At 35.7% G+C, this 22,384-nt stretch overlaps 1 protein-coding gene across 1 annotated transcript in view; it reads left to right on the plus strand.

Annotated features, from left to right (window-relative positions):
- LOC120636972 (whirlin) overlaps positions 1-22,384 on the plus strand; it is a 159,769-nt gene that overhangs the window by 94,129 nt on the left and 43,256 nt on the right. Inside the window, exon 15 of the mRNA XM_039908551.1 lies at positions 16,863-16,961. Within this exon, the coding sequence (XP_039764485.1) occupies positions 16,863-16,961 (99 nt within the window). The remainder of the gene's footprint in view (positions 1-16,862; positions 16,962-22,384) is intronic.

Raw genomic sequence — 22,384 nt, forward strand, 5'->3', positions numbered from 1 at the left:
AAACACCTGCGGCCATAATTATTGTAATAATAACAATAATCACAACAACAATGAATTAATAGCTAGTTGAATAACTTCAGTAGGTTTTTAATCAGTTCCCTATAAAATTTAGGGCTGCACGGTTTGCGTGGGAGACGTTTTTCCTGATAGTAAAGGACAAAATGATTATCTTTTTATCCGTTCTATCCACGCTCCGAGCATGAACGCACGGGTGGATATAATATCCAATTAATATACGTGTAATATTTAACCGTGATACGCTTTATCTCTTCCCTGTTGCAAAAGTAGGCGAAAATAGATTATCGAAATCTATTAAAAAAAAAAAGAATAAGTTAAGTGTCTTAATAATCCTATCCTTAGATAGTTACTAATATAATTAATGCGAAAGTTAGTTTGTTTATTTGTTTGTTTGGTTTATTGTCAATCAATCAATCAAAAATACTTTATTGCACACAAGAAAAAATAATAAAAGAGACAAAAACAACAAAGGTACAATTAAATTTGTGTAACAAAGGCGGCCTTATCACTTATAGTGATTTCTTCCAGGCAACCATTATGAGGAATTGGCTCACATATAAATCCTTATAGCGGTGCGCAAAACTCTAAGAATATACATACATATTAATAATTACAATAATTACAAAAACAGTACATATATAAAATAAAATAAAATACTATATGGTAAAATAAATAATACTAAAACTATATATAATAATGTTATCGGTACAGAAAGTAAATGTGGAATATAATATTGGAATATAATAGTACTAAGCAATCAATCAACTTGATTTTAGTTAGTTGAAAGGACGTAGAGTAGCATAGGCCACTTTTTATCCTAGTGAAACAAACGCTTCCCTTCCCAAAATTGTGAGAATCCGTAACAAACATGGATGAAAAACGCGGGGAATACTAGCTATTTTATAAAATCTTGCTGTTGAAAATTTTCGGCATTTTATTTCGTAGCAGAGATCGTAACCGACGCAAAACCGCTACGTTTTTCATTTGCTTAGGTTGTCGTGATCGTGAATTTCTACGGGAAGGTTCACGCCTTCTTGTAGGATAAGTACAAGATTTTCTCGGTCGCAATCGAGGAGTCGTTTTACATATAAAACTCTATGCCGTCATAGTAAAATGAGCCTAAATTCAAGTGTATTAGAATTGCATATCCTGTAGTTTTGATTATCATGTTATAAACGCTCTGCCAAAAGTCCAAAAGGCTAAAGAATAGTAGGCAAATTTGAGATTTAATTAGCAGAAAGTAAAAAGATCCATTTTATTCTGATTTTCAACTATTTCGATGTGCGAAAACGAATCTGCCCTTTGAAGAATTAGGCATAGATTGATAAATACTAAAGGATCGAAATAAGACTGATTATGCATTAAAAAAAAAACCAAATATAATTGAATACACACGGCCAGGAACTACAACGCTTACTTGGTTCACTTGTACGGAAGCTTCTTACGTAATTCGGTTCCTTCTGAATAGACACTTTAAACTACCTTACTTTGTGTTTCTCTTTTTATTAAAATAAATATTCATAGCCATAGATTATATCCTTTGTTTTCCTTTACAATCTTCCCAAGTTTAAGATATTTATTGTATAATCTGAATTTAATTATGCAAATGGTGGTCATAAATTTCGGTTGCAATTTTAGATAAAAGAATTGGTTTAAAAATTTAAATCGTATCAGTGAATGTCCTAGGTACGTTTTACTTGGACATATCTACCTATACTAACCTTTACTAAGATAAAACAGCTTTTCAAATATTTCAATAAGAAATACCTACTAATCAAAAAGGAATGATAGGTTAGCAGTAAACCTTAAAGCAAAATAGTAAAAACAACCAGCTAAGCGCGACTTGTATTCACATACGAAGGGATCTGTTCCAATGTGCAAAATGAAAACCACATACATAAACAAACCACATTATTAACATCAAGACCGAGCAAAAAATAGCAAAACAAGTTTCCTGTATAGAACCCTAGTAGTGTTTGTTATACAGGCAATAGCGATACGTATACATACTGACAAAATTTCAACTCTCTACCTATTGAGATTCATGAGATACAGCCTGCTGACTGACAGAAAGATTGACAGCGGAGGCTAAGTTATAAGATCCCGTTAGCACCCTTCACGAAACAGACCCTAAAAAGAACCCTATTGCGGTTTGCTGGCTTGTTATCTAGAGTAGTTGTTATTATACTGTATAACATTTATTTTCTGCGCTGTAAGAGCTAAAATTGCAGCCTAGTTAGGTTAAGTGGGGTCATGAGGTACCCAAGGGAATACAAACTCATTTAAGAATCAGCATAAATCCTTTATGAACAAACTCACCTATGCAGTTTCAGAAGTAGTAGAGCTTATTGTGACTGTTCAATACTTAAAAAACGATAAAACATGTAAGTATCGATCCAAATACTAATTACATCTTTATTCATCATCATTCCACTTGGTGTATAGATCTATGGCGTTTTACCTATTAGTTTTTATCCGTGTTTTTTCTTCTCCTTGTCTACGGCAACGTAAAAGTAATATATAGCAAAAATCATTTTGATGTAACAATTAAAAATAAACGGTTGTGAATTGTGAGTTTGCCTCTATAAGTTATTTCAATAAATCCACAACCTAACAGTGACAAAGTTGTCCGGGGAAGTACTACCACGATAGATATTTCAGCCGTCAAATTGTTGTGTTCCAGTGTGAAAGGCGTGGTCGGCGGTGTAATTACAGGCACATAAAGAAGTTGATGGACATAAAGCAGCAATTTTTAAGTATTCCATATTTCATGTGGGCCATCTGCTTTGTACGTCAATTCAAACTATTAAAAAAAACAAAAGGAATTATTAAGTTTGTCAAATCATTATTATTTAACCGTGAAATTACTTATTTTTACCAATTCATTGTAACCCGAACGTACGTAGACCTTGGCACGCGAGTCTTGCCTTACACGTGGCCTGTTTTTTATAGTACCACAAACATATGAGTAGCAATATAAGACACGTGTAAAAGAATCCATTTCTTTTCAAACCATTTCTAATATAAAAAAAGCAACCTACCCAATTTAGCATACAAAGCTTAATACCTATTCCACTTCTACTCGTATTCAATACTGGTGCGTGCCTTATATCAGGATAAGAGCCTAATTCATCCCTTATTCTTCAACATCCTTTTGAAGACGCCTGTATAATAGGAGCACAATAGAATCAAAGGTCTTCTCGAAATTGTTTTTGAAACTCATACACCCTCAATTTAGCACGAGATTAGGTCATTTGAATGCCTTTGTAATTCTGTAATCGCCGTCTTTTTTATTTCATTTTTATATTCCTAATTTTGTGGTTAACCTTTAAGTGGCTAATGAACTAGAACGCTATGTTATCTTGGAACAGTATGAATTAATAGATAAATAGTTTTATACTAAAATTAATTGGAATTTATTCCGGAATTTTATTTCCGTCCGACTCCAATGTTAATAATATCCTTTTATTAAAGTCAAATAGTGTTGCTTTACGAGCCACTAGTTTATAACTTTACGGGTCTTTTAAACTGCCAGATTATGAAGGGGTTAGGCCGTAGCCACGCTAGCAGTGCGGATTGGTAGACTTCACAACCCCTTGAGAACATTATGGAGAACTGTCAATGCCCAATTTCCTTTGCCCCCGCCATAGCAAGTGATATTTAATTGCTTAAAAAGCACATAACCCTAAAAAGCTAGAAGTTTGAGAGATTTACATCAATTTACGCAAAAGTGAGGCCTACCTTCTAACCACAAGGCTACTACTGGCTATCGCCACTTTAAAAAAGACACTTTTCAGTTCAAATATAATGAAATAAGCCTGATATGAGACAGTTATTAAAAAAAACTGACGACATACATTTATGTTCAACAAAGGCGAGTTTTCATCAATATCTTACGATCTTATATCGAGTAAATCATCGTAATATGGCCGTTTACAAGTCAAAGAACTCAGACGGGTAACAAAATTCTTACCGCAAACCTTGATTTACCATTAAGATAAGCAGGGTTACTCCCTTATTTAAGGGTAAACGAGCCTTCAAGAATACGTCTGTTAAAACCGCCCTTGTCGCACATTTAAATCCCACTGTGCGAAAGGCATTTACAATGATATTATTCCTTATTAGTATTTGCTTTAATACTGCGAAGGCCCGTTGCTTAAAATATATTTTATACGTATAACATTATTAAATAGGTAATTTAATTTAGTTAAGTGTTCATTTAGACAGCTACGCCCTTCGCGTTTAGAGTCAACGAACTTAACTCCCACGCCTTTCTTGCCTGGAAGGCTGTAAGTTTTAATTAGGTATACGTTTCATTAATAATATTTATATAGGTAAAAGGGCAATGAACAATAATTATAAGAATATTTTTCTTCTAAGTAGCATTATTACTTCTGTATCAGTAATGGCAGAGTGCATTGGGCAGAGGGCATTTTAGTTTTGGTTACGGGGGGGAAATCTTGGGTTATGTAGGATTCTTTCTCACAAAGGACAGGATCGGCACGCTCTCGAACCCGCTCAGCTGCCTTCTTTCTTCTTCTTCCTTCTGCCTTCTATTATTAATTCACAGAAGGGGACCGGCTCCCTCGTTTACTTTTCTCATGCCCTCATGAAGGCTTCCATCGCAGCCATTATTAATGAGTCTATTTCAATTATACATTTTTTTAAATGCACCCTGCATTTAAAAAAATATTTATAAATTATTTATGTTTCGGCATTTCTTGAATTCCAAGCAAAATCCATTTTCCACTTGATTGAAGATAATTAATATATCAAACGAAACATTGGAGTAAATTTGCTGCTTGATGCTCACATTTTCAGACATTATCCTAAATTTGAAGCATGTTAAAAGACACACTCTATATTATTCTACAACAGCACACTTCGAGTTTGATCAATACCATGTGTAACTAGAAAAAAAGTACTCAAATGATGATGATGTTTCTGATAAGCTACATATTAAATAGAATTGGAAGCTTTAAAAAATCACAATTTCTCATTTTTCTCATTCTCATCCACGTATGGAGAAAAATAGAATAAGTTGCGTTCAAAAAAAAATATAAAAACATGAATTTATTCACAATATCTGCACTATAGTGAAACATCGTAATTTTTCCATTACTATTATGTAATTGCCTTTTAGCCTCGGGGATTGAGCAAAGTTACTTACTAACTTTACGTACTGGTAGTATTAAAACTTATATTATTAGTCCAAGAACTCCAAGAGAGTCGTATTACGCGACGTTAGCCTTGATATCATTAAGATGTATACGGGCGTACCTCTCTCTCTTATTTAACGGTTATCCGGATAACAGATAAAGGAAGGGCGTGTTTTGAGCGATCGAATATTTGAATAGGTAAATTCATTGTTTTCATATTTGAAAAGCAGCTTTCTAAACAACCATGGTGGAGGCTGAAATTAAAATATTAGAACAATGCAGACTGAAAAATATAACAACAAATTAGTAGGTATTTAAGACTCTCGACATGACTGGAGTGTTTTTATTGCTAATGCTCCCGTATTTTTTTACCCACATATTATTATATAAAGCTGTAGTTATCAAAGCGGTAATAGCCAAAAAAATACTGCAGCTATTACAGACTAATAAGTATATTATTTTATATCTTCTCATATTGGGAGGAGATATAAAATAGTATATTTATTAGTCTACTGTAGTGGGCCGGTACTTATGGATGTTGTGAGTTTGTGTGTGTGTGTGTTTCAAATACTCGGGAGTGTTCTTAGCTAATGGATTACGGTCCTAGATGGCAGCCGCCGCGAAATGGCAAATTACATATTTTTCACAACTCTCTTACTATGGGTATCAAATGTAAGGGCTTGACTAGTAGAATATTGTAAACTGCGGAAGCCGGTAACCTATTAAAATTTAAAATTTAAAAAACCTGGGTTTTTAAAATCTTCAACATAGTGTATGTTAGTCTGTTACCTGCTTCCTACCGTACTTATTGTGATGTTTTGACTTTTGCAATGTTACTACACAAAAATTGGTTATTCCTAAAAAGATAGTGATTGTTGTGATCAAGCATCTTGATTCCATACGAGCCTAACAAGAACATAGATACATCAAATAAGATGATAATGATTGTTTATCATAATTCAATGGACTGGGCAACTGTATTGCTCCTATTATTGTTACTTAACTAAGGCATATTCTTAACTGATTCAATTTACGTACTTGTTTAAGCTAAATAATTAAAAATGATCTAATCATACAAAGAAGTAAATAATAATAGAAACAACGTATTTATTTGTTAGAATCAATGAACATACCTACATTGTTAGCTCAATCAAGTATAATGAACTTGCTGCTATAACTAATCAGCTTTTGTTGTTATGTTTATTATCATAATTGTTATAATTTATATAACGTCAACTAAGAGAGATTTTCTCTGGCTTGGCTTGATGAGATCACGGTCAACCGTGAACATGAAAGCTGCTTTCAATTATCTTTTAAAGCTACACAAGGAATTCCCTGGGAGATTTCATAGTATTCGTAAGCGTTTGAATGAGCTGTTGGAAAGTTCTTATGTAGGTTATGAAGTTAATATGATTGAATGCGCCCGTTCACTCTTGCCTTGAAGTTATTTTAGACCACATTTAGAGGAACTGTAAAGACTCTATTATTTGTTCAAGCCTTTATTATAACCGCATATTTAAAATGTTACTCTTTGACCTAGCCTGGTTTCGATAGAGAATTAAATACGGCCTGCTATCATAGGCAAGAGAGAAAAAAATATAAATACCCCGATTATATCGCCTGCGATAAAATATACGTCTCTACCTGCCAAAGCATGCCAACCGGGTATAGAAGAAGTTTACCCTCGTTTATTATTACACGTATATTATTTGCTTTAATGCTCGGAGAGTTGATAAAACTTTATCCATTCCGAGGTATTTACATTTATTTCACAGTTAATTTAATATCTTTTAAAAGTTTTTTCCTGGTATATGAAAGAGTTACCAACGTTTGAATTGATCAATCGTTCTTCTATAATTTGGTTTACACTTACATTTAGGTTAAAGTCAGTGTCTGGTTAAAAACTAAATTAAAAATTATATTTAACGAAAGACCAGTCAACGGTCATTTGATCTTTAAACATACTCGTAGATGGGTACATTTGTTTCATATTCATCTTATTTTAATGGTTATATTGAGAAACACCAACTACTAACCCGGTAATCCACACTGGAGCAGTTTGGTAACTGAAAAGCTCTAGAACATTATCTCCAATGAGAGAAGAGGCATATGCCCAGCTGTCGGACCTTTATACGTTGACGATGAGATGCCTTAAAACACAACGTAAAACGTTTCATTAATTTCAATTACGCTTCCGATTAAATCCGGGCCAATAGCATGCTGCAATTTCCTGTGATTTGCTACGACCGAAATGCATTTTTCAAATTGTATCCGGTAATAGATTTCCGACGCAATATTACAGGAAATGGGGAAATCAAAACCATTGGTGATAATGCTACAGTTTTCTCCTATTCCACTGTAAAGTGAAATGAAATGTGCGCGGGAAAAAGGGTGCGCCAAAGTTCGCGTGTATAGGGGGAGCGAAGTCAGTTTACGAGACGCCGGTCGGCCGGTTGGACGTGATGTCGCGACGTAGGCGGCGCGTTGTTTTTCACGACTACATACCCTTGGACATTCATGCCATGGCTAAGGTACCTAATTTTCACTGCCAGTGCCTCTCTTTATTTACTTATCAAATTAGGGATTCATGAAAATATTTACAACTCCTTATAAAAATAATTAGCAATTCTACCTTCCGCAGTAGGAATTGTGTTAGTTCTTATTGTTTTGAAGTTGATTGCGTCGGCACTTGGTGTACCACAAGTGTATCGCGTTGATTGCTCTTTCTCATTGTCATTCAGCTTTGTTTTAGTTTTATGAAAAACTTTGAATGAACTGATCGTTTAACTTTCGTTTAATTAAAATATATTTATTGATTAAACCACGGCCAACTTGTTGACTAAACAATTAAAAACATCAAATTAACTTACAGCCCCTGAAGAAAGTTATTAGCAATAATAAATTACAGAGTACTTTTGTTGGATCTTATTGTTGTTTTGAAGTCGATTGCGTCGGCACTTATTGAATCACATAATCATCATTATATTTGCTCTTGTAATCCAAAGTTTATTAAAGTCTTTTTTATCATACTCGTACTTACGCATGAAGTTTATCTTGTAAAGTAATTAACTACGAGGAGGTTTTAATTGATATTTAGAAAGTTTGTCATACGTACGTAGGTATCGGGATTAGTAATAATGTAATTTAGTTGCTTAATTGCAGTGATATTAAATTAATTATTTACTATTGCTACTTATAGACTTTATCTGCATTCTGTACTATATTGTGTTTACTTTTTCATGTGTTTGTTTGATTTTCAAATTTGAAAACATTTGTCCAGATATATTTATTAGTGAGGAGTGAGGACACGAACTAGTTTAAATCGTAGAAATTACAATAACCAGATCATGTGAATACACAGTGAATACGCAAAATTAGTGCTTACGAATACTGTATGGGAGTCTCGATAAAATTAATAATTAGCAATCTTTTGATATGTCAGCTTACAACTGTTTTTCGTCTCTGAGGTTCTTACTTGTCTTACGCATAAGCGAGGACGATGAAGGAGCAGTTCGATATCTGTATTCTTTATTTGTACTTAAAGTTAATAAGTTGCTCAGAAAAATTCCTTTAGTTTTGTTCTAAAAACCATTGGCTATTTTTAGTCTTCGTTGAAAGAACAATTGAACACAATAAGTACGATTTACCTTTAACCAATGTTCATGTTCGTGACCAATTGTATATTTTAACGTCCCGTAACAAACTGAAACAAACGCCCTACAGATTAATCCCGAGTGATATATTTTACACGACGGCGCGAAATGAAAAAATACACACGAGGGGATAAGGGAGTGTGTCACTGTTCCGTCGCGTCTTTATTATATAACTGCGGAGGTACTTCCATGTTCTGTGGATATAAAAAGTTTTGATATTAATCTTAGCCCAACGATCGTGGACATCATCAATACATATTAAAAATAAAAATATAAGTTTATTTTTAAATTTTTATATTTTTAACAAGATTGTAAGTTTGGAACCTTCTTTTAGATGCTGTGTAGTAGTACTACACCTGTATCAGAAACAATATCCTTTTTATGCGAAAAAGGAATTTTGTTATAACAAACATTGGTTGAAAATGTAAATCTCAAATCGTAAACTGAACGATTTTTTTTCTTAAGCCTACACCTATCGCGGCGCGCAATTTATTAGGTATAAATTCTTTAGTATTATCTAAAAACTTAACTGTTATACTTTAGTAAAATTTAACTTTTTAGATATAGTTTCCTAGATTTTCCTGGTTTTTGCCTTTTATATATCTGTTTTTACGTGTGCTTAATTCCTTTTAAATATATTAAATCATATTCTTTCAAACAAATTAGTATTTCATAAAAATTAAACAAAAGTATAATTATTGAATAATTATGAACTAAGCGCTATCGAGCTACTCTGTAGCTGAGTACCTACGTACTCAGCTGGAGCTACAGTAGCTCGCTTATGACTGCTTTTCCGTTTCTAAAATATAAAATGAAAAAAATAAGTTGATTTTACGGTAGTTTGAAGAGTGCACGGTGAACATATTCCGTAGATTTTCAGTGAGGATATGTACCTCGATTTTATAAAATAAAAGTTGTCAGGCGCGTCTCAGAACTGTAATATTTAGTTTATAGCTATAGCTAAGATAGCTGTATGTATTATACTATACATATGTAACTAGCTGTTGCCCGCGTTCTTATATAGCGTTAATTACGGTTTTTTACAAAATCCTTGGGCACTGTTTGTTTCCCTGAAATAATAAGAAGCCTATTATTTCAGGGAAACAAACTTTACTTTCCATTACTCTCCGTACCTTCAACTAAGTTTTAGCCGAAAATCAAGTTTATTGGTTGCTCAGTTAGGGCGTGAAGGAAGGACAAACATACAAACACACTTTCGCATTTATAATATTAGTAAGGATCCTATTATATTATAGATGCAAAAGTGAGTCTGTTTGTTTATTTGTTATCTTTGTTTGGTCCAACCGATCTTGATAAAATTTGGCATGAAGATATCTTGCATAGAAGTTATCATGAGACATTTTTAAGAGATTTATTATCCCGGTATTGCAAATGGGATCCATTTTCATGAGAAAAAAAAAAAAATTCCACAATTCTTTATTCATGTAAGACTAGGCTGGCTATATCATTGGCACTAAATGAATCGTTTATACACATTTCATACCTATACAAAATGTTGATTGTTGTATATTTTGAATCTAGATAGATTGCTTGCTTACATTATTTAGCTTTGCTTTAAAAAACAAACGGTTCCGTGCAATAAAAAAAAACCCTAAAAATAAGCGGGAAACATCAAGTCCGTAATATTTTTTTACGGTAACATTTTTATGAGCTTCGGAAACTTTTATTCAACGTTTTATTATAGCAATAAAATAAACTTCGTTCAATAAATACTATGCATTCATTAATTGTAGTAACAAATATACAATTTATATTTTACTATGCAAATAATATTTGCTTATTGAAATTAATCATCCTGGAATTATACCTGTGGGAACGTGCGTTTCGTTGTCATCGCCAAATACATACACAATATGACGAAAACAATAAGTACAATTAGACCATATAGAATGGATTAGGTCCAATATTAAATGGGTCTGTGATAAAGTACATTTTAATTTTTTTTTATGCCACTACAATTGTTGGCAGGATATTACTAGACACTTCCCAACAAAACACGCCATTTTATCAAAATTAGTCATCTTTCCTATTATATCTTTTAACTCTCGATGCGAACCTACATTACTAAAACGATCCAGTTAAATTCGATTCGATGTTGACAAAAATGACAAATCGTATTTCACCCTACAGTTGCATTGATGTTGCTTTTATGTGTCGGACAAGCTAAAAACCATTCATGTTTTTTTGAACATTATGCATGAATGGATCCAATGCCAGGCGCTGGTTAATATGCAAGTTAATTGACCTCGAGACAGGGTGGATAGAAGTCTCTTTTAGAGAATCTTAAATTTCTTTGTTTTTCAAATAGAAAATCCACATGGTAAAACGCCCTGGCTCTATGTTATTATAAAATGTGAATATAAAACTCATATATATGATATTCTATGATATTTTATTCCAAGATTATTATAAGTATAGATGTACGTAATCAAGATGTTTGTAATAATATTATTAATATTGTTTCAAATCTTAGGGCAGGGAATAGATGGGGATATAATTGTATGGAAACCTAGCTCCAACTCATAATAATTATATTCCTCAGACAGCCATTGCAGCAATTTGCAGTTTGACCGTTTTGTCCGTCTGTCTGTAGACAACACAGTCAAATGAATGGACGGATTGGAATACTAATAACGTTGCAATACAATTTTTTTCAATAGTGTCTAAGCTGAAATGGGCGCTGATGTAGGAAATTCAGTTATACAATCTAAGAATACAGAGTTGGTTCTGTATTCTGTGCGTACATCTGTTATTTATATAAATACTTCTATTTGTCAAACCCACTTTAGCGATGGTACATTAAGTTTGACCCTTCTGGTCAAACTTAACTTAACTTAACTTAACCTGCGTACTTCCCCCCTCGCCTTTTACCATCGAACCGCGAGGCACCGTAATACACCGTATATCGACCACGTAGGGATGCAGATCCCTACGTGGTCGATATACGTAGGGATCTGCATCCCGCGGACGCGTACGAAGCGCTCCACCTAGGATCGCGCGCTAGGATCTGGAATGCCCTTCCAGCTTCCGTTTTCCCCAGTGCCTACAATATGAGTACAAGAATGCAAATCAAGAGTGAATATGCATCTTCTAGGCATGCGCGCTCCACCTTAGGCTGCATCATCGCTTACCATCAGGTGTGATTGCAGCCAAGCGCTCGTCAATAAACATAAAAAAACAATAGCTTAAAAACGGCATATTTTTGGGCATAGTTTTTATAGCTGATTTAATATATTTAGCCACCAGGAAGCGTTTTTTATTATGTTTTTAAAATACCATTTTTATTACTAGGTGGGTACACGTTTTTTTTAGGGTGTGGTTAAATGGGTAAGGTGTGTGAAACTACGATCAATTGGATAAGCACGACAACCAACATGGAATAACGTGAAACGTCTACGCTCGAAATTCTATGGCCTAGCGAGAGCTCTCAAAGCCGACCAAATCTCAGCCACCCCTCCGCTCTTACGCCCAAATCTCCCACCCGCCTTCGAAGATTCGGATAAGGCCGAATGCCTCGCAGACACAATAGAATCCCAATGCACTCCGAGCAATGTGTCTATAGATCCCGACCATGTTAGGCTAGTCAATAGTAAACTTGGTAGCCTTGGTATCCCGTCTCCCGACAGCGACCCTATAGCTCCCACCTCCGTCGACGAGGTCCAAGCGATTGTCAACAAGCTGCACTCAAAGAAAGCACCCGGTCCCGACAACATCACCAATAAAGCATTAAAATGCCTCCCCCCACAACTATTTTACCTACTGGTACTAATATTCAACGCCCTTCTGGCAGGATGCTCTTTCCCCAAGGAGTGGAAAGAGGCAATAGTTATAGGTATACGCAAACCTGGCAAACCCGCCAATCTCCCTACCAGCTACCGCCCGATTAGTCTACTCAACTCCTTAGCAAAGGTTTATGAGAGAATTATACTGGCCCGACTCAAAGCCATCGTAGAAGCAAAAAAGCTTCTCAACGACGAGCAATTCGGCTTTCGGGCCAAACACTCTAGCATCCACCAAGTGCACCGCCTGACGGAGCACATATCCAGAGGTCTCTTTGAAAAAAGATACCCGCTGCTCACAGGAGCAGTATTCTTCGACGTAGCCAAAGCTTTCGACAAGGTTTGGCATGCGGGCTTAATATATAAGCTTCACGACCAGGGCATCCCAGACAGAATCTTGCAACTGCTAAGAGACTACCTGAGCGATCGCACCTTCCGTTACCGGATAGATGGCACTCTGTCATCTACCAGACCCATACGAGCCGGAGTCCCTCAGGGCTCTGTTCTATCACCCCTCCTATACGCGCTTTACACTAGCGACATACCAAAGAGCCCCTACGTAGAGCTAGCCCAATTTGCGGATGACACCGCCCTCTATACAACATACCGAACCATACCTCGCATCATATCCCGCCTCCAAAAGGCCATCGAGCGCTTAGGCGCTTGGTTTCGCCAATGGAGGATAGAGGTGAATCCGGATAAAAGCACAGCAGTGCTTTTCACTGGACGAGCCCGCCCTGACCTCAGGGACAAAAGGGACCTTAACTTATTCAACCGTCCTATACCGTGGCAAAAGACAGCCAAGTACTTGGGTGTAACTTTTGACAGTCGCTTTAACTTCGCAGATCACATTAGCGCAGCCCGTAACAAGGCTGCCTTCGTTCTCGGTAGACTCTACCCCATGTTAAACAGACGTAGCAAGTTGTCACTTCGTCATAAAGTGACACTCTATAAAACCTGTGTCCGCCCCATCATGTCATATGCGAGCGTCGCCTTCGCGTTTCGCCCTCCCTCCGCATATAAGAGATTCCAGACTCTCCAAAACCGCTTCATGCGCAACGCTACTGGGTGCCCCTGGTTCGTACGCAACGTCGATCTCCATAGAGATCTCAAACTCCCCACTATTGCTCAATACTTTAAAAAACTCTCGAAAATCTACTTTGAGAAGTCTATCCGACATCCCAACCCTCTCATAGTTGCGGCTTCTTTTTACTCACCCAACCTTAGCGCCACTCTCAACAAGAGGAGGCCTAAACATATCCTTCACGACCCTGACGATCAGATTACTACTGACAATGCTCCCTATCAGAACACACAATCAACCTATGCACAGCGTCTTCGCCGGCGAAGACGAGGTCCCCGACTTCTAACGTCAACCGGACGTGGGCTCGCACCACGTTCTCGGAAGCGTGCGGATTAATCACCGTCCGTAACCCCCACTCCAATCGTCGCCTGAGCCGAGGTTCGGCCTCACATGAGGCGCCCTCAGGCCGACGATCCCTTCGCTTCTTCGAGCCCTAGGGTTCAAACTCTTCCTGGCAGAGCCCCATTCCGAGGCTCGCCAACAAGCCCGCGTTACGCTGTTAAAATCATTAGGGTTAATCAGCTACACACAATCCGAAAAAAAAAAAAAAAAAAAAGCTCGAAATTCTAGTCTTTTGTGCCCAGCATTGGAACATTTAGAGGATGTTAGCCCGTTTCCATGAGACCCGCGATTTGTACTTCGTACACTAATAACAGCTATACTGTTACCCCCTTACTTATAAACTTTTGATTTATTATCGTTTTTAAAGTTGGAAGGAAGTAAGTCTTTTAGATGTCAGAATGTGACAAGACCCTTTTTTTCTTGGAGAAACCCTCATGAATACCATATATACCCCACTGCGTCCAAACCAGTCGGTGGATGGGCAAAAAGAACGCTTTCTCACACATCTGCGACCCAGCTAGCAGCGCCCGCCGTGGCAGACCCTTCTCTGATTTGTACTAAAATGGCCTGACAATTAATCACCTCCAGGCACGCCGAAAGTACAGACGAATATTTGAAACTAGACGAACCAAGCTGTTCAAATTAATAGAAACAAAATCAATTGCACTCCGGAGGGATTTGTACTTGCCTATTCATACGCTAATGACTTAACTGTTAAAACTATATAAACTAGCTGACCCAACTTCGTCTGCACCAAATCTATTAGCGGAAAACACAAATAAAATGACATTTTCTAAAAATGATCCTAGCTAGATCGATTTATCGCCCCCGAAACCCGCTGTATACTAAATTTTATGAAAATCGTTGGAGCCGATTCCGAGATTCCAATTATATATATACAAGAATTGCTCGTTTAAAGATATAAGTTAAGATATGTAAAAGTATCGGCTGAAATTAGCATGACAATCTTTGAAGCTAGCTTAAAACAAGCCGTTCAAAAATAGATGCAAAAATCAATTGCACCACCGAGACTTGATCATCCCCCTCTGTTCAGTCTGATCGCGGTCCCTCGCAACTTCACACCTTTGTGTACCTTTGGAATCAACCTTGCACAAGATTTGTGGCTTTGTAAAGCTATCTTAGACATACCGTAACTACATCTTTGTTCTAGAAAATAACCATTGGAGTTTGAACCTACGCCCAGAAATGTAGCTTTGCAAAATATAATGTAAGAAAATTTAGTCAGAATGAGTCTATGGTTATTTTTAAACGTTAATTCTTTGAAGTTAAATTGTAGAGATTCTTGATAATTGTCTGAAATTACAATGGATAAATGTTTAAAATTACAAAGTGTGGTTATACTAAAATACATATTTAGTGTTTTTATTTAGGTACTAAAATCGTAAGTAAGTACTAATTATTATTTTTAAGAATAGGTAAGTTAATTAATTATTTTCTGAAGTTTCTCCGGTCTGGTCTGGTGGCTTAGGCCATTGCTAAGTCATCTAAGGACAAGCCGCGCCTCAAATTGATTTAGCGTTGCGGTACGAAGTCGCGTAGACACCGAGCTTAGCCTATTGGTCCAATATAACTAATCATAACCTTAGCTGGTGTGCTTTATATCTTCTACGCAGTGGCGTGCATAGAGGGTATGCACAGAGTATGCAGAGATATAAAATGAAGAAAATTTTCAGTGCGGGTTGTAAAAAACTTAAGGATAGGCATTGAAAGAGTAATTAAAAGCCTACCCTTATGTATTTATAACACATACTGGAGATTTTTTTCATTTCATATCATCTTCATACCCTGTGCATACCCTCTATGCACGCCTATGCTTCTACGACTGCATAATCACTTTCGCCCACATCTGTTGTGATTACTGTCAAGGGCTAGTAGTAGAAAAAGTTGTTAGTGTTTTATAGTATCAACTACCCACTAAAGTAATAACAATTGATATTTCCACTTATACTCCTTCCTATGCTATTTAACACGTCAAATACAACGTGTCTTTTTGTGATTCTACAACGTACCTACCTTTTTAATGTTTTTAATACGACGATTTGTTATTATTTACCGTGGACCTTTATTATTTATGGTAATAGAGCTCAGTGTTACAAACGCTTCAAATAAAACGTAGGTTTATGTACTTCTAGGCTGTCTTTTAGTATTCAGGGATTAGTTAGTAAGAAAACTGGTTTATTGTTTAGTGCTTATTCTTTACTCGCATGTGATCAATTTTCTTTGTGTTTGTCTGCATGAATGATGACTGTTAAGTATTTGTAATATTGAAATAAGTAATTATTCAACAAAATAATTTTAAATAATATAAGAAACTTACGTGTCATTATTTTCATTTCTTAGTATGATGTTAAGGTTACAATTTACCCAATACAAATAGGTATCTTTTATATAACGTAAGCCTATTTTTCGGTTTTTTGACAATTTAAGTCTGTTTGTTTATTGTAGTTCTAGAACCAATATGGTAAAGAATATATTTTTGTGAAACCGAGAATGAACTTAGCAATTGCTCTATTAAAACGCCTAATATTTTGTAATTTAATAGTAAATATCGTCTTTTTTTTCATAAAGGTAACAACCGATATCTGTTTACAAGCATTAATCGTAATATTTTTTTGATTTTATCATAATTTATTGTGTTTCGTTAAATGCTCGCAAACTGACGAATTACTTTTGTATCTATAGGGATTAAAAATATTGTTGAAACTTATATTCTTAGGCAGCCGCAGGAACAATATATTCTTCGAGATGTTATTATATGTTTGTTGATTGTTTCTTCTGTAACTAGGAGTACGAGGAGGAAGGCCGCTCCAGAAGGCATTCATCGCCATGTAACTCGAGAGAGGGCAGCACAACCGCACTACACACACAGCATTACGACGACGCTGTAAGTACCTTCCTTTATTAATCATAGTCTCGCAAGTCAATTACAATCTCACCTCATAAAAACAATATTGTCGCCGAATTTGGGACGCATTTACTGTGAATGCGGGTGTCATTAGACTTTACAAAAGTGAATATAGGTATATATGTTTATAGTTACGACATTAAATACCCAGTTTGTAAGACGAACGGGAAAACCAGCCTCGGAAGGGTGCTCTGAAACCCCAATTCGTATAAGGAAAAAGACAAAATGTGCTTTGTGCCAGTTCGTTGGATAGGCGAAAATATAGGGGTGGAAACCCGCTCGGTGTTTTGCTCTGGTGTACTAAAACGGTGGAAGGGAAACGAGCTCAGGTTTGATTTCAGTCAAGCGTTTAATTGTCAACGAATAAAAAGAAATAACTTAATTTTCAGATTTCGATCCTTTTTTTTTTTAGAAATGGAAAATATTTTATTGTGTCTGATGTTGAAATTGATGTTGATACTCTAATTTAGTTTTATTTTATGAGATTGTTTCCATATAAATTAGGGTCAGGGTTTTGCGGTCTCCTAGTCACGTAAATCCTGACAGGAACGTTTTACTTCAGTGTTTCGGTAGTAATAAGGAAAATTATTAATGCCCTTCTTAGAACGAGTAGTAGTAGGATAAAGCCGGTCAGCTACCTGTATTTACTCATACCAAGGAAATCGGCACCACTACTATGATTAGTTGGCCGAGTGGCGTCACAAAAATCAGACAGTACTGAATCACGTAGTTTAGTTTCGTAAATACATACAATTTGTATGGAGCTATTTTTCGCTCTCCCTTATAGAACATTGATGCCCCTGACTACTATTCTTATGCGCATGGCTACAACGACGACAAACTTTGTCATATATTAAAGGTAAACTTTGAAATCACTACGTTACGTTACGTACGGTTTTCAGATTGTTTGTATTTATTTAATTAACGTGAAAAGTAAGTTCAGTTGTAAAGTGAGTTATGTGAGTAAAAAAACGTTTGTTTTTTTTGTTTGTTCGATTGTTTTTTGGCTTTTGACCAAGACAGTGGAGATATCATTTTAAACAAAGTACTTTGTCAACCCTAGAAAATTAAAATGAGGCCAAAATATTTTTTCAACCCGTTGCGCGATGGTGAATTATAAAGTAATAAAAACGACTCTTAAGTTTTATTTTACAGTTGTGGGTATACATTTAGTATTAAAATACACAGTGATTCCTGTCGCTTACCCTAAAATATTTTCCGCATTCATTTCATAATGTATGCATAAAATATTTCGGAAGCACAGAAATGTGGCCCCGTCTATCTCATATCAGGTTTAGGGTCGCATACAATGCAATTTTAACAATAATGCATACTATCCTTGCTTGTTTTATACATTGAGGGCATAACGTCAGAATAGTTTGAGCCGTGTTTTTCCACTGATATTTGAAAAGTGCTTGTTATTAGTTGAAGTATGACAAAACACTGCAAAGGCCACGGGAGATGTTAGTTGTCGCTGGATAACAAATTGATTTACATTATATTGAATTATGTAAACTGATTTCATACTTACCGAAACTACGCGGGAGTTATAGTTTTAACTGTCTTATTTTTATTTTTCGTATCTCTATCTGGCTTTAAATAACTGAACTTTGTCCAGTCGAAGAAGGTTCAAGTCATAAAAATAATACTAAATCAACATGGCGGAAATTCCACTAAGAATAAAAATTCTACATCATCATCATCACCCATTACCGGCTCATTACAGGGCACGAGTCTCCTCCCGCCCACAATGAGAAAGGGTTAACGCCGTAGTCCACCAATCTAGGATCAAATTAAAAGTTCCTTGTCGGTATTTAAGTAGGCCTATTGGTATTATTATAACACTAATAATTATAATTGGTAGGAAGGACGCTCGCGTTATCAAAGTGAACTACGTGGATAGGAAATATTACAGCGAAGTCTGCTTGAAAGAGTGTTTTCATTGTTTTGTAAATATTCTGTCCCACTATTCCAGGTTTTGTAGAGAAAGTTTCATCTCACTGTTATAACCTAGTATAAAATGGTATTGCTAACAAATTGTTAATCTAAGTAGATTTAAACTATTATAGACAACTTAATGATTAACAAATTGATTGGTAAATTTATATCTAATCATATTTAAATACATATTTAGTTATATATGTTTTATAATAAATAAATAAATAAATAAATATTGCTTCTTTATACAAATTCACCGCAATTTCGTCTACACTTTCTATTCCATTTTTTTAAATCTTCGGATGTCCCACTATAAAAAGTAATAAGTATAAGTTTATATAAAAAGTATAAGTTTATAAAAAGTATAAGTTTATATATATATAAAGGATGCCAAAAATGGCCAACTGTGAAGCCATGCATATAGGTAACAAAAGACTAATCCAAAAGTATCCTGTGTCCATCTCCAGGATACAAGCTATGCGTTATCAAGATCGATGCAGTGATTCAGCTGAACATACAAACAAACAAATAAACAGGCAGACAGACTTTCGCATGGATTTTATCAGTGTCTTTATAATCATCATGTGAATCCGCTTTTTTGATGCTTGTTGGCACAGTATCCCACCAGGAATACGAATATCTAGGTTACCGAATGTCACGTCTTAAAACCATCAAGAGAAAAATATGATGCGAGATTGAATTGAGCGCGATCTCTTGGACATTTCTCTATGTAGGTTCGACGTTTTTCGTGGATTTAGTTTAAATATAGTTCTTATTGCAAGAGACGTAGAGAATATAATTCACCATTTAATAATTTTCGTGCGGTGGAGCACACATAACTGAATACGTTGGCGGAAAGCCAACTGTCTAACACATTCACTCTCGTTTCGCGAGCTCCAGTTTTTGTAAATGACTATTACCTAATTCATCTTCCTATCAGCATCAGAATTTGATTAAAAAAAAACCAATATACCGTACCTATACCGTATATTTCAAATATGCGTTTACGTACGGTTTACGTGCGAGTTACGTATATACGATTACTGTAACTGACAAAAGTTTTTATTATATCGACGTTATTGATTTTTGCATTACATAGGAACGTAAATATCGCTTCATAGCAAATATTTAGACATATGTACTCACGGTAATGGACCGCTTGGAGGCGCTGCAATAGATCATTTTTCTACAACAGCTAGGTTGATTCTGATGCAGTTATTATCACTAACACGATGTGATAATAATTGTAAAATCCCACCGACAAGCATTTAACCAGCTATGAGAGACGTTTATGGGCTAAGGAATAAGGATGACGATGGTGATAAAATAAAGTTACGTATTTGATGTCCTTTCCGTTTCCTGTTACTCTTTGATCCATCATTTAAATATTTTGATTTAAAAAAAAATACCTTCTTGAGATTATTCTAGTGTGGGTACGTGCAACAGTTTATTAGCCACCCTACAGACAAATGAAGTGCTAACCAAATTGGTTATTGTCATTATCGCTGTTTTCGAAACAAAAGGTCAAATAAAATGAGGAACAAAAGCACAAGAAGAAGACGAGAAAAAACCTAAATAGCTGTTTGTGGTGGGCAATAATCTCTGCTCTATATCCCTCTCGGATTTATCAAACGTTTGTACGTACAGAAATGTCTTCGCCATTTTGTATTTTTCTCATTCCGTAATGGAACAGAGTGTAGGTAGGTTCAGATGTCAAACGTTCACTTTTCTGTAAACTGACCAACATCAGACCTTGAAATAAAAAAGGGATTACGTATTTCGCTGTGCAGTGATTCAGACCAATATTTTAACCGCACCAAATACGGTAATTAGAGTTAAGAGGTTTTGGCGGTGAGTTCCAATACTGATCTGCGATTTTTGATTTCATAAATATTTTTATCATAATCATCATCAATTGAACCGATGGTGTCCAATTCTAAACAAAAGACATATGTCCAGCGACTTCCTGAGACTCGTTTAATGTCATCTGTCACCTGGGTTGTAATGATGGGTTATACTAAGTACCAACGCTGCTCATTCCAGTGCGGATCGTCACACCAATTCTGTCAGTTAGTGGCGTGCACTTCATACACGTACAAAATCACTGCCTACCCTAAAATTAGATTAAGCTCGTATAGCATTTTATATAGGAGGATTTTTGCCGTTTTATGCAATTTTCCCGCTGTATGCATACCCTCAGTCAGTCACACCCTTCGATACTCCGTGAGCTCTTCTTCACAACTCGTACTATAAATATTTTCGTTATTATCATAGTTATGAACCCATAACAACTCACTATAGTGTACGGGTCTCCTCTGAGAACGAGAAGGGTTTAGGCCGTAGTCGACCACGCTGGCCAAGTGTGGATTGGTAGACCTCACACGTCTTTGAGAATGTTATGAAGAGGCTCCCCAGGCTTTCAGGTTTCCTCACGATGTTTTCTTACACCGTTAAAGGTTTGCGCCGGGGATCGATCTCGTTACGATCAAAAGGGAAGCCGAAGCCTTAACCACTAGGCTATCACCGCTTATCAATTTTTTTAACAAAACTATAATTGAACAGTTTAGCCAGCTGTTATTTTAAACTAAAAATTCACTCACTTCACGGGATAGATTGCATTCAAGAAGATACATTGAAATGGAATAGAAGAAAATAAAATGACTGAGCTAGCGTTTCTTGTTTTCAAATTCTTTTACCCTATAAAAGACCATTGACTAATGCACTAAGGTATTCGTTGTTTAATAACTGAATGGACTGTAATTATAAAATATGACAGCCACATTAAAAGCTTTTTTGAAAAAAAAAACAAGCGTCAATAAGGCAATTTGCCTAAATGTGGGTCTGGGTCTAAAACACTTTTCCTATAACAGAAGAGATCTGTGGGATGATAACGATAGAAGTCAAAATCGCATTCAAATCGGTCAATGAGTCTGCGAGCTTGGTATTGCAACATAAACACACAGGGTTACTAATAAAACATTTAAAGATAAATGTTTTCTTTTTATGTTCATCCCTGTTTTCCATTCCATTAACTTTGTTTGATCTTGGTTGATCCCATTATTCGCTTAATACCTAATTGGATGCTCACTTAATATTTGTTCGCCGTTAGAATTCCTAATTCTGCAGATGAACTCCACCCAACTGGTAAATCTTTGTTCGCTGAATTATCATCCGGAAACATCTATATTGCGGACCTTTTCCTCAAGACAAAGGCCTCGACACAAGAGACACGTACAAAGGGGAAGGAAAGAAAGAATTAAAATAAAAACCGGAGAACACTTCCTTTTAATGAAAGACGTTTATTAAATTAGTTCCTATAATTCACCTAATAAATCAGTCTTACACACTAATTATAATTTAATAACGAAGGCCAGTTTAGCGCTATACTAAGTAGGTACTATGTAGTACGTATTGTTTAACGGAACAAAATATAAAACCAAATATAAACATACGTACCTAAAGGT

Source organism: Pararge aegeria, chromosome 3 (genome assembly GCF_905163445.1).
Source record: "Pararge aegeria chromosome 3, ilParAegt1.1, whole genome shotgun sequence".
Lineage (NCBI taxonomy): Eukaryota > Metazoa > Arthropoda > Insecta > Lepidoptera > Nymphalidae > Pararge > Pararge aegeria.